The 12,610-nt window shown below is 39.0% G+C and overlaps 1 protein-coding gene across 13 annotated transcripts in view; it reads right to left on the reverse strand.

The window, feature by feature from the left end:
• Positions 1–12,610, reverse strand: part of SNAP91 (synaptosome associated protein 91) — a 137,159-nt gene that overhangs the window by 14,169 nt on the left and 110,380 nt on the right. For 11 of the 13 annotated variants that reach the window (XM_045842901.1, XM_045842900.1, XM_045842912.1 and 8 more), the window contains 4 exons: positions 11,331–11,465; positions 10,154–10,303; positions 6,956–6,986; positions 5,716–5,827 (listed from right to left, as the gene is read on the reverse strand). In XM_045842901.1, coding sequence (XP_045698857.1) covers positions 5,716–5,827; positions 6,956–6,986; positions 10,154–10,303; positions 11,331–11,465 — 428 coding nt within the window. The remainder of the gene's footprint in view (positions 1–5,715; positions 5,828–6,955; positions 6,987–10,153; positions 10,304–11,330; positions 11,466–12,610) is intronic. The other 2 variants (XM_045842905.1, XM_045842904.1) reach the window with 1 other exon arrangement.

Genomic DNA, 12,610 nt, shown 5'->3' on the forward strand with positions numbered 1-12,610 from the left:
AGCCAGCCCGGGCAGATCCACTCTTTACTCATCATTTCAACAGGTAAGATGGTAAGCTATTTACCAGATATAGAATTATATAATTTATTAGAATTGTGTAATTTATCAGAATTATAAATAATAATTGTATTATTTACTAGAATTATATCATTAGAACTTAAGACAATAAAAAGAAAAAAAGGTTTTCATTAGTTGTCAAAATAAAATGACCTGGCAAACATTCCTGATCAAATAAATGGGTCAGATAATTTCAAGAGAGTCTAAATTTGTCATTTTGCTCAAATGGTAGGTTAACTCAATAATTTACTCTCCAAATATTATTTATCCTAAGGTTTTTAAATTGTTTTCCTTTTCAATACTCAATGGAATATTTTATCTATAGGCATATAAAGATTAGTTGTTTTTAGGGAGAGAGTTGCAGATTCTGTGACCCCCTGCAAAATGCACATATTTCCGAATTGCAAGTATCTTCTCAGTTTGCATGATGGAAACTTGCCAGGTCTGTTGTGCTTGGGAGAATAGGACTAAAGTCTCAGTACCTCTGGAAACACAGGGCCCTCGATGGCCATGAAGACAGAGCCCTGCCAGCAGACATGTTTCCAATATTCAAGTTCTGTTAAGGTTGCTAGATCTAACTTAGGTTCTCTGATTTGAAAAATTTATAGCTGTATCTCCAAGCAGCAATTGAGGGGAAATTCAATACAAAATTGGAAAAGCAACCTTTTATCTTATCTATGGATAAAAACTTTAAAAGGCAGTGAAAGAATCCTCACCCCCATGTCTGCCCGCACCCCCCAACCTCCTGCTCAAAGGTGAGGGCCTGCAGACTACCAGGAAAATCGGGAACCACTGCTTTGATGCTTCTGAAGCATAGGTCTTGGCTCCCTCTCTTCTTTTGCTTGAATACTCTTAGAAAAAGCAACTCAAACATATTTTAAGGAATAGAAAAATGGAAGAGAGATTTTATGAGAAAGCTGGGTGGAGAGGCCCTTGGAGTGGTTTCTGAGGTAAAAGCAAGGCCAGAGCTTTAATAAGGAAGGAGAGCTTTGTAGTAAATGAAGTAAATAGTAGTGAATTTATGTAGACTATAAATAAGACTAAGTGAGAGTTAATAAAGACACAAGCTCTCTGCATATGAGAGACTTTATATTGTTGCCTGAGTGATAAGGAAAACAAAAGAAATAGAACTACATGTAACTCTGCCCTTGTAATAAATTATTTCTGTTCTAATTCCTCTTTCCAGAGCTGCTGTGGCTACTTTACTTTATGATCATGCCCACTGACTTTACCTTTCTGGAGTTTACTAACAATTTAAAGTTTTCTGCTTTATAAACAAACATAAGGAGTTTTGAGATTTAAAAAAATGAGAATATTAATCTCAGTCTCAGTGATGGTGCCTGCCAACCAGATAACTGGCAGCCTTCCTACCTCAAAGAAGCAAAAAACAGTTGTTAATTAAGTATTTGATGAATTCTCAACTTGTGTGGTTAAAAATCTTGATCTGATGGGAGGTGATGGCCAAGCTAATACTATTTTTAAAGTATTTCTCTCTTATTCCTCTTCTTGGCTAGTGGCCTCATTATTTAGCAAACGGTCCCACATGGAAACCTGGGCACCCACTGTCTTTGGGGCTTCATTCACAATGATCCACAGTGTGTGGATTCTACTAGAGTTTTCTTCCTTGTCTTCCTTTCACCCTCACCTCAGACTTTCAAGCAATTTTTTTAACCTACAGCTGATCTGCTAGATACCAGCAGTCTCCCCACCCTCTCTCCACTCCCCTTCACTCCAGCTTAGACTCTGCTATCACCTTGACTGTTCTGAAACTAACCTGTTAAAAAAAAAATTAAAAACTTGATCCTGGACTTCTGGCCAAGATGGAGGCATAGGTAGACATACTGTGCCTCCTTGCACAACCAAGATAGGGACAACAACAATTTAGAAACAGAATAACAACCAGAACTGACAGAAAATTGAACTGTATGGAAGTCAGACAACAAAGAAGTTAAAATAGACCCGTTCATCCAGACCAGTAGGAGGGGCGGAGTCGGGCAGCCGGGTGCGGGTAGAGGCTGGTAGAGCAGAGAACGTTGGGCGGGTGCATAAGGCATCCTGGGTGCAAAAGACTGCAGTAGGTGGACCCTGAGCACGCAAGCGGCAGCTGTCAGACCTCGGCCAAGGGGTGGCAACCGGCAGACCTAGTGAGGTGGGGATTGTGAAGCAAGGCACTGCATGCAACCCAGGATCCCAGTGCTGGGAAAGAGTCTTGGGACACTGATTGAAAACACCTGTGGGGGTTGAGGCGCAGGGAGAAACTCCCAGCCTCACAGGAGAGGTCCTCGGAAAGTCCCATGGGGTGCACAAGTCCACCCACACGGGAATTGGCACCATAGGGTCCCAGTTTGCTTGGGAGAAGTGGCAGAAGGGACTGAGGTCCCACGGAGAGTGGAGCAAGTGCCATTGTTCCCACTTGGACCCTGGTCCCACATACAGCATCACAATGTAGCGACTGGGGTGTCCCGCCCTGGTGAACACCTAAGGCTCCGCCCCTCATATGTAACAGGTGTGACCAGACCAAAGGCGGGGGGAAAGATGGCCCAAACAGAAATAAAAGCTCTACCATCAGTACTTTTAAGTGACTAAGAGATAGCCAACCTATCAGATGCACAGTTCAAAGCACTGGTGATCAGGATGCTCACAGAATTGGTTGATTTTGGTTGCAAATTAGATGAACAAATGAAGGCTACAATAAGAGAAATGAAGGAAAATGCACAGGGAACCAATAATGACGGGAAGGAAACTGGGAATCAAAACAATAGAGTGGACCAGAAGGAAGAAAGAAACAACCAAACAGTAAAGAATGGAGAAATAAAAATTAAAAAAAATGAGGAGAAGCTTAGGAACCTCCAGGACATCTTTAAATGTTCCAACATCCGAATTATAGGGGTACCAGAAGGGGAAGAGGAAGAGCAACAAGTGGAAAACTTGTTTGAACAAATAATAAAGAACTTCCCCATTCTGGCAAAGGAAATAGACTTCCAGGAAGTCCAGGAAGCTCAGAGAGTCCCAAAGAAGCTGGACCCAAGAAGGAACACACCAAGGCACATCATAATTACATTAGCCAAGATAAAAATGAAGGAGAGAATCCTAGAGGCAGCAAGAGATAAGGAGACAGTAACCTACAAAGGAGTTTTCATCAGACTGTCAGCTGATTTCTCAAAAGAGACTTTACAGGCAAGAAGGGGCTGGAAAGAAGTATTCCAAGTCATGAAAGGCAAAGACCTACATCCCAGATTGCTCTATCCAGCAAAGCTTTCATTTAGAATGGAAGGGCAGATAAAGTGCTTCTCAGATAAGGTCAAGTTAAAGGAGTTCATCATCACCAAGCCCTTATTTTATGAAATGTTAAAGGGACCTATCTAAGAAAAAGAAGATAAAAATGTACAGTAAAATGACAGCAAACTCACAACTATTTATAACCAAACCTAAAAAATACAAAAACAAAAATGAACTTAGCAAACAACTAGAACAGGAATAGAACCAGAGAAATGGAGATCACATGGAGGGTTAGCAACAGGGGAGTGGGAGGAGGAGAGAGGGGGGAAAGGTACAGAGAATAAGCAGCATAGATGGTAGGTAGAAAATAGATGGGGGAGGGCAAGAATAGTATGGGAAATGTAAAAGCTGAAGAACTTATGACACATGGACATGAACTAAAGGGGGGGAATGTGGGTGTGAGAGGGTGTGCAGGGTACAGGGGAATAAGGGGGGGTAATGGGACAACTGTAATAGTATAATCAATGAAATATATTTAAAAAACTTGATCCTGCTGATAAGGACAACACCATTAAAGTATAAACTTTTCAGAAAAGCAAGTCCTCTTCAATTTTGCATAGACTAGAACAGGAAAATTTGTTCCTTTAATTTGGTAACAATAATATGAATTGTGACACTTAATATGTAGTATTAATAGTTTTATAAGATCAGTTCTAAGGAAGCTTTTTCTTTCATTAGGGAGTTTATACATTTATAGAATTGCTCTCCTTCCACCTCCAACAAGATAGTGCCTCTCAAATATTCTTGCACCTAAGACTGGAGTGTAGCCCCCTATGCTAGGAATGCTGGGTACTTATGGGCTCACCATCTATCTGAGTCACCAGACACAGGTAAATGCTTCGGGTCCCAGGGTAACAATTATGCTCTCTTTTACCCACAAATGAGTCCGAGTTTGGGCAATAAAATACATGGTTACCTTAGTCTTGGATCTGTATAAAAGAGACATTTAGTTGTCTACTAAGTATCTTTCGTAAAAATTAAAATAGATCTCTTTATGGTGTTGCTAAATACAAAAGTAGTCCTCTTAAGCATTATATTAAAATAATGCAAAGAAAGATTTAAAGAGATGAATACATAGATAAAATAGGCAATTTTCTCCTTGTTATCTGTTATAAATCACTTCTTAAGATTAAGTTCTTTCAGACTCTGGACTCAGCAAGGCAGAGAACATCAGTCCTTGAACTTCCTCTCTCACTAACACCACCAAATGGGGTGGGGTCACCAGAGGAAGTGGGTTTTGAGAACAGAATGTATTTTCCTGTAGAAACTATAGTATAACTTGTAATTCAATGAATACTGTTAGTTCTGTTTAGTGGTGAATTTTGGTTCCAAATGTATTTTTCAGATTGGTTTGATCTTATTTTTATTTATAAAACTGCTTATACATAAAAACATTACTATTTATAAAATTATTTAAAAGACATGATGTTTCAAATTCCAAAACACAGATATTTAAATTACTTTCGGGAACACAATAGTTTTAATAGAGTCTATCTAAAATATTTATATTCCATTTATATTAATTCACCTCCTTGCATATTTGTTTGGCTGAGGTTGGTGGGTGATGGTTAGGATTAATTCAGGCAACAAGGAGAGTATGGTACCGAGAAAGCCTTTGGGGTGGGTGTGATACAGACAGGTGAAGGTGGTAAGCAAAGGTGAAAAGTCAGGCATGAACTTGGGAAACAGTGACCAGCCTTGTTTTGCTGAGTATGGGGCACATATACGAAAACAATCAGTTTGCTACACTGATAACATCCTTTTTTATGGTTTTATGGAGCGAATTTCACAAAATAGTAATTAGTCTTTGTTACCAGTGTTATTATATCTTACAGAGTGAATGCTGATAATAATATATTAACAAAAATTTAACATACAGAAATAAAATGTATTTGCATTTTATAGAAAAGATGGTGTTACTAGTTTCAATTTTAAAAATGGTGAGCAGAATTAATAACATTTTAAAACAAAAGTTCACTTACGCAATAGAAAACTGCCCAATCTTTCTGGCAAGAAAAAAACTTTTCATTACTTATTAAGACAATAGGGAATCTGAGCAAGAAATGTAATAAAATATAGATAATAATAATATTAAATGGTTTTGAAAAATTATTTCCATAATTATACTAATAAGAATTAGCATCTCAAGAAATACACATACTATTCTGAAATAATTAAAATAAAAATAGGTCATAATCTTTATCAAGTATAAAGTCTATAAAATTTGCATTTTGGTAAATATTGCATCTTGCTTATATTTCTTCAACGTGGATGAAAAAGCACAGTGTTGGTAGCAAAATTAAGCAAAATGCACTCTGCTTTTAGGGAAGTGCAAATGGGCAAATTGCCTGCACTGCCCTGCCTCCGGGGGCCACCTACCAAAGGGGCGCTTGGCGGAGCTCCCGCTGACCAGGTCGCTGGGGCTACTTTTGGCTGCCAGTTGGCTCCACCGGTCAACTTTTTCTCTCCAGCATTCCACTGAAGATCTCCCCTAAAAGTCAAGCGTGCAAGACAAATGAAAAACCAAAAACATTCTAATCAGAAAAGAATCCTATGTGATTCCTGAGGTACTTTTCTTTGGGGTTAGAAGCAGTGTGCTCAAGTCCAGTGACAATAAAGAGAACAGGTTAAAACTTACTGAGAACTCTTACTGTATTGTATCTAAGAATGTTTAAAAGTACTTGACAAAAGTAATTTAGAGTTTGGACCTCAAAGATAACAGGAATTTTCTATCACTTCTACTAGAAAATATGCAACAAAATTTAACTGAATTCCTCACTGGTTATAAAAATTTCCAGATAAGTGTATCATAGATACTATATACCCATACTTTGCTGCATTTAAGAATCATCCATGATGGCATACTCTGGGTCAACAGAAGGTTTCACACAACTATATCATGACTACAGCCTGCCCTACAGTGCTGTAAGATACCATCTAGTGTAAAACGTATCCACTTAGAGACGTTGAACTAGGCATCTAAAAAGATGGGTACATTGTTTAAAATTTACACTTTCTTTTTTAAAAATTTTATGTTAATTATTGTTCAAGTACAGTTTTCTCCCTTTTACTCCCAATCCAGCCCACCCACCCAATCCTTCCCTCTTCCCTCCCATTACCACCCTCCCCCTAGTTTTTGTCCATGTGTCCTTTAAATTTGTTCCTGTAAACCCTTCCCATTGTCCCCTGAAATTCCCTTTTCTCTCCCCTGTGGTCACTGTCAGCCTGTCCTCTATTTCAGTCACACTGTCTTTCTTAAAATCGATCCTTCATGAGACTTGTAAACATCAATGTTAGCTATTAATATTACAATGAATCTAGAATTTAAAGCTATGAAAGTATTCAAACCACAATTCCCCAATATGTCTAGATATAACTTTATGACAATCTTGGAGACTGAAATAGATTATTCCTTTTCATAGCTGGAGTCAACAGTTTGGATGTTTCCAGAGAATAACAACAACAAAAACCCCCCCAAAACCAGAATGAAATAAAAACCAATTTTTAAATTACCTAGCCTGAGAAAAAGTACTTACTTTCATGAGAACAATGTTTGATAGTGTCAAATAAGCACAAATACACTGTCAGGAGAAAACCAGATAGTTTTAAAAACACTTACTTTTTGGATGTGGTGCCAGAAATCCCAAGATCTATAAATGGATAAAAGGAAAAAAAAATTTAAACCTCTATACTCAGCTTAAATGATATAACATTTAAAAGATCAAAGACTTAGAGGTCTACAAAAAGTCCATATTTTGCCTAGGAATGACTACATTCAGTTTTACAAAGGAGAAACTATGTTAGAAAACATTTGCAAATCTAACATTTTCTTTTACTTTATGTTATACTTAAGGATCACATTTTATTGTCAACTGGTGTTCAGAAAAGAGTAAACAGAGCAGGCTTGAGACTGCTAGCTTAGGAAGGTCTGCGTGGCAGGCGTCTGGGAACCAAGCTAGTAAATCGTTCTCCACACTGAGATAAAACTTTTCCTAATGATAAGGGTGGCTTACTGTGTCTAAACTATATAAACAACATGGTTTATGCTGAATGCCTGCTTTCCTTCTGTGAGACTGAAACTTTGGGAACATGCTAGGCTGACAGTGCCTACATGGCCAACATCCAATAAAAACCCTGGGTGCTGAGTCTCTGAATGGTGTCCTTGGACAAAAGCATCACACATGTTGCCACAGTTTTGTGTGCTCTTCCCCTCATGGGAAGGAGTGAGCATAAGGACGTCTGAGGGTGGATTCCTCCAGACTCTGCCTGTGTCTTTCCCCTGATGACCCAGCTGTGTATTCTTATTGCTCTGCTGTAATAAATCTTAGCTATTACTACAAATATGTGCTGAGTCCTCGAGTCCTTCTAGTGAACCCATGAATGTGAGGGTGGTTGGTCTTGGGGATTCTGACACAACTGGCTTAATCATTCTGCCCTAATCTCAGTCCATTTATTACGTCAGCAAATACAGGGTCCAGCAGAAGTAATGTTTGCTTGAGTGTGGTTGGTAAGATAATAATATGGGTGTAATAATTTATAGTTTTAATGTGAACATTAAATATCATATGGTGTGCTTGAGTGTGATAATGTTATGTTACAGAATTACATGCTTATGATTTTGTAATAAAAGTTTTTGTAATAAGAAAGGCATTATTTGTGCCGGTCCCTGTGTTTGTTGAGCCCCTACACATACCAGGCACTGTTCTAAGCACTTGGTTATGTCAGTGAAAGGAAAAAAATCCCAATCTTGAAGGAATTTACATCCTAATGGATGAGATGGATGATAAAACAATATATAATAATAAGAAAGTAAATTATGTAGGCTGCTGAAAGGTAAAATGGAAAGCCTGTGGAAAAATAAAAAGGAAGAGCAGGGTGAGGGGGATTGGGTGGGGCAGGAGGAGAGTGCGGGGCAGGGGCACTAAAGAGGATGCTCAGGCAAGGCCTCATGGCGCAGGAGAGGCATGTGCAGAGCTGAGCAGAGGCCTGGGGGAAGAGCTTTCTAGGCTGTCCCATGGTACACTCCCTGCCTCATGGTAACTCTGTGTTTAACATTGTGAGAAACTGCCAAATTGCTTTTCACAGCAGCTGCCCATGTTGCCTTCTCACCAGCAATGTTAGAAGGTTTCAGTTTCTCCAAACCCTCATCGACATTGGTTATGACCTGTCTCTTTTATTGTGGACATTCTAATGGGTATGAAATGATATCTCATTGTGGTTTTGATATGCATTCCACAGATAACTGATGTTGAACATCACTTTATGTACAAATTGGCCATACATTCTCTGCAGAAATGTTTAAGTCATTTGACTCTTTTAAAATTGGATTATTGCCCTGGCTTGTGTAGCTCAGTGAATTGAGTGTGCAGGCTGTGAACCAAAGGGCCGCTGGTTTGATTCCCAGTCAGGGCACATGCCTGAGTTGTGGACCAGGTTTCCAGTAGGGGTCATGTAAGAGGCAACCACACATTGATGTTTGTCTTCCTCCCTTCCCTTCTCTCTACAAATAAATAAATAAAATCTTAAAAAAAAGAAAACAGCATTTTAAATTTACTGTTCTTTATCACAATTGTTTGGCTATTCCTCAAGTGGCTCAGCGTTCTTCGGCTGAGATCATTCTCAAAGGGATTTGGCATCTGAGGGCTGTGTGCTGATGGCACTCTCAGCAGCTGGAGGTAAAAATCCTCTGTTTCTGGGTGGTACATTATAGTGTCCAGCAAAAGCAGTTTCCACTACAGACGATACATCCATCAATAAGATAATATTTTAGAGTAAGAAGAAACAATCAAATAACCTCTCCATCAGTGTCATCAATGCATTTTCATGGATGCCCAGACTAAGAATAATGAGTGGAACATAAAAATATGCCCACAGGATAATGCATATGAAAAATTCTGTATAAATGATATGCTAAACTTTTGATAGAGTCTTGAGTAAAATGGAAAGTATTTGCAATGCTAAACCCATTTACTAGTAAAAAATCAAACTCAGAATTGAAATAAAAGGGTCTTATTATAGCTGCCTTACCTCCCAGGACCCTCTCCTTCACTTACCTAGCTCTAGCCACTAGTCTCCTTGATGTCCCTTGAAGATGCCTGGCTATCTTCTGCCCCAGGGTCTTTGTACTGGCTACCTCCTTAGCCTGCCAGTGTTCTCCTTCAGATACCCACATGGCTCACTCCTTTACCTTCCACTCTGCTCCGATTTCACCTTCTCCGCCAGGCCTGCTCTAGCTCCCACACTGGAGCACTCTTTACCCCTCTTTGCCTGTTCTGTTTTTTCCCCCATGGCACTTACGACCTAACACACTATAGAATTTATTTATTTGAAAATGTTTAATGTTTGTCTTTGTCTTTTCAGAGCACCATAAAAACAGAAATTTATACCTGTTTTGTTCACTAATTTCATCTCTAGAGCCTGGGAGAATGCCTGGCACTCAATAAATAGTATTTGTTGAATGAGTAGCTAAAACTCCCTTGGATGCTCAACTAGTAAATATCTTGCATTTAAGTTACTCTACATTCTCATTTCCAAATGAAATGAAAAATTAAGTACATATTATACACAATGCACTTGACTTCACACTTGTATATGCTAACTATACCTTTGGTCATTTAAATTAAAAGGGCATAGGAACTATTTGTTAGACTATGGCATAGAGGCAACTTATCTTCCAAGAAACTGTACCAGGTAAAGCACTAAGAATTCCTGTCCACTCCTTAACACACTCATCCACAAGTGAATCCTGAAACAATACATATGAAAAGGCAGTGGGGAAATCACACATGTTTCCATTAAATAAAACTCTGTTACTCACTGCCTACTAAGCTGGCAAGAGATGAGTCAAGGTCGCTCCCGAGGGGTTTGCTTGCTGCCATTGCAGGGCTGGGAGGTACCATCGGGATGGGTGCCGGCTGCCCAGCTGGTGCCATGGTTGGCATCAGAAGATCACCTAGACCATCAAACACTGGAAATCAAACAGACCAGGCTCAGAATAATTGAAAAGAAAATAGACCACATAGAAAATTAAGGGGAGACTGACTTTTAAAAAAACAATGGAAACAAGTGACTATACAATTTTATAAAAGAAGGCATATAATTCACACTTATGACTACCACACTAAAAAGAACATCTCTACATTTGCCTACTCATAAAGTGTGGAAATACTGATGAACATGAACAAAGATGAAAAAAAATCTGTGTAATGTACAGGAAAGAGTGCAGACGTTGGAGCCTGAATTGAGCTCAAACTCAGCTACACGCTTCAATATATGCCATGTCAAAAATTTTGTGGTTAATTTTTATAAAAAAACTATGCATATTACCATACATACTACTATACAATGACTCTAAATTGAAAAGGAACAGCATTCAACTAGAGGCACTGGCAATAGAAGCAACGAAATTGTCAGGCAGCAGGTATATTTAGGGTGTTTCTGAAACACATTTAATTGCCAAAAACTCACCAATTGAAAATTTGTAGTAAGGACCCAGCATGGGAAGAGTAGAATGGAAGAGAATACAAACAAAATGACAGCAGGATGAAAGGTTAAAGGCAGGCAAAGAATACTATTTGTGTCTCAACTTCATAAAATTGAGGGCCATGCAAGCTTCAGAGGGTATAAGCAACAGCAGGGGAGTGTCCACATGTTCAGTTACTGTACAAAGGTTTAGTACAAAGTACTTGTTTTCCATTAATCATCTCTCAACCATGTGACTGTAAGCTCATGCAAACAGATGGTATGCGTGTTAAGTTAGATTTCTGCTATAAATTAAAAACAGAAACACAGAAGGGGATTAAAGGTTATTCTTAGTGCTACCAAAATGTACTGGAAAATATTTACTTGTTACTGAATGAGAGATTTATTGAACAGTTTTAAAACTAGATCATCACTCAATATTATGTGTATGTTTGCTGACATCATACTAACCTTAGATGGTTTATTTTATAATCAGAACAAATGAAAGGGACATTTGAAAACCACTGCCTTACCTGAGGGATCAAAAGAGCTGCTGCTAGATGTTGAAGGCGTTGTTCCAAAAGCTACCTCAAAATTGGGCTGCAGCAGGTTATTCTGAGCTGGAGTCACTGGTGATGGAGAAGGGGCCATGAAAGAACCCCCAAATCCTAGGAAAAACAGTTCCAGAAACATATAAGCAGGAACAACTAAACATGGGTAAAGGTTTTTATTTCCATAAAAACAGAGTCAAAAAAGTTAGAGTAGGCCGAAAAGGAACTGATGCATGTAGATGAGAGAAGTCAATGGCACCTGGGAAGTTAGTTTTTGAGAAATTCTTTAAGCAACTTGCTGTCTGACATGTATTAATGAGAGATTTAAGTTGATGAGATGTAAGATAGCACACAGTATAAACATCTTTGTTAAGAGAACCTGTGGCAACCAAATTATTATGATAGCAGAGTACATGAAAGCTAAGAAGGTCTCAGTAGGGATAAAATTCAGACAATTATTTTAATATATTTGATTTTTATTTCTTTAAATCACAATACCAGGTAATTAGAAAATGCCTACTCGTACACATTGAATCAGTATAACAATGAAATACAAATCAGAAAAATATGCATGCACCCTGCCACCCAGTCCTTTTTGATCTTTCATTTACATTGTAGTCTCACTGCAGCGACTGCCAAGGGTAGGCTCTCCCAATACTGTTCTCGGATTCCCAGCCACCCAGAGGAGCTTCTAGTTTGGACTTCCTCCAATCTAGTCTCTGCACTGCAGCCAGAGTGATTTTTGAATGAAAGATGTTGACAAAGTTACCTGCCTACAATCCTTCACTGGGTTCCCATAACTTTCAGATTCACAGAGTACAGATGCCTTTGCACAGCAAGCAAGCGATTCTGTCTTTGGCTCCCTCCCCACCCCTGACAACTAGGATGCTGTTTATTGCACCATCATAGTGAGTCAGATGCCTGCTCTGGGAGGGCTTCCTCACCTTCTGTTGCTATCAGACACAACCACCCTTGTCCCACCCACACAAGGTATGACTGAATTATGTGCTATGCCTCCGTGCCCTTAGCACCAGGCACATATCTCTGCCTAAGCCCCATCATAACTCTTTATTCTTACCCCCAAGTCCCCACCAATCCCGGGGATGACCTTTTCATATCACTAACTATGTCTTCCTTTCTCACTGTTTCCATGGGTAGTCAGACAATGTAAAACACTGAATGAATGTTTGTTGCATGAAGGGAACTCCTGAATATAAAAGGTGCAGGGAAATCAGACCATTGTAAAGTAAGCAAACCTCAAA

Source organism: Phyllostomus hastatus, unplaced genomic scaffold (assembly GCF_019186645.2).
Source record: "Phyllostomus hastatus isolate PE091 unplaced genomic scaffold, TTU_PhHast_1.1 phas_contig_40, whole genome shotgun sequence".
NCBI lineage: Eukaryota > Metazoa > Chordata > Mammalia > Chiroptera > Phyllostomidae > Phyllostomus > Phyllostomus hastatus.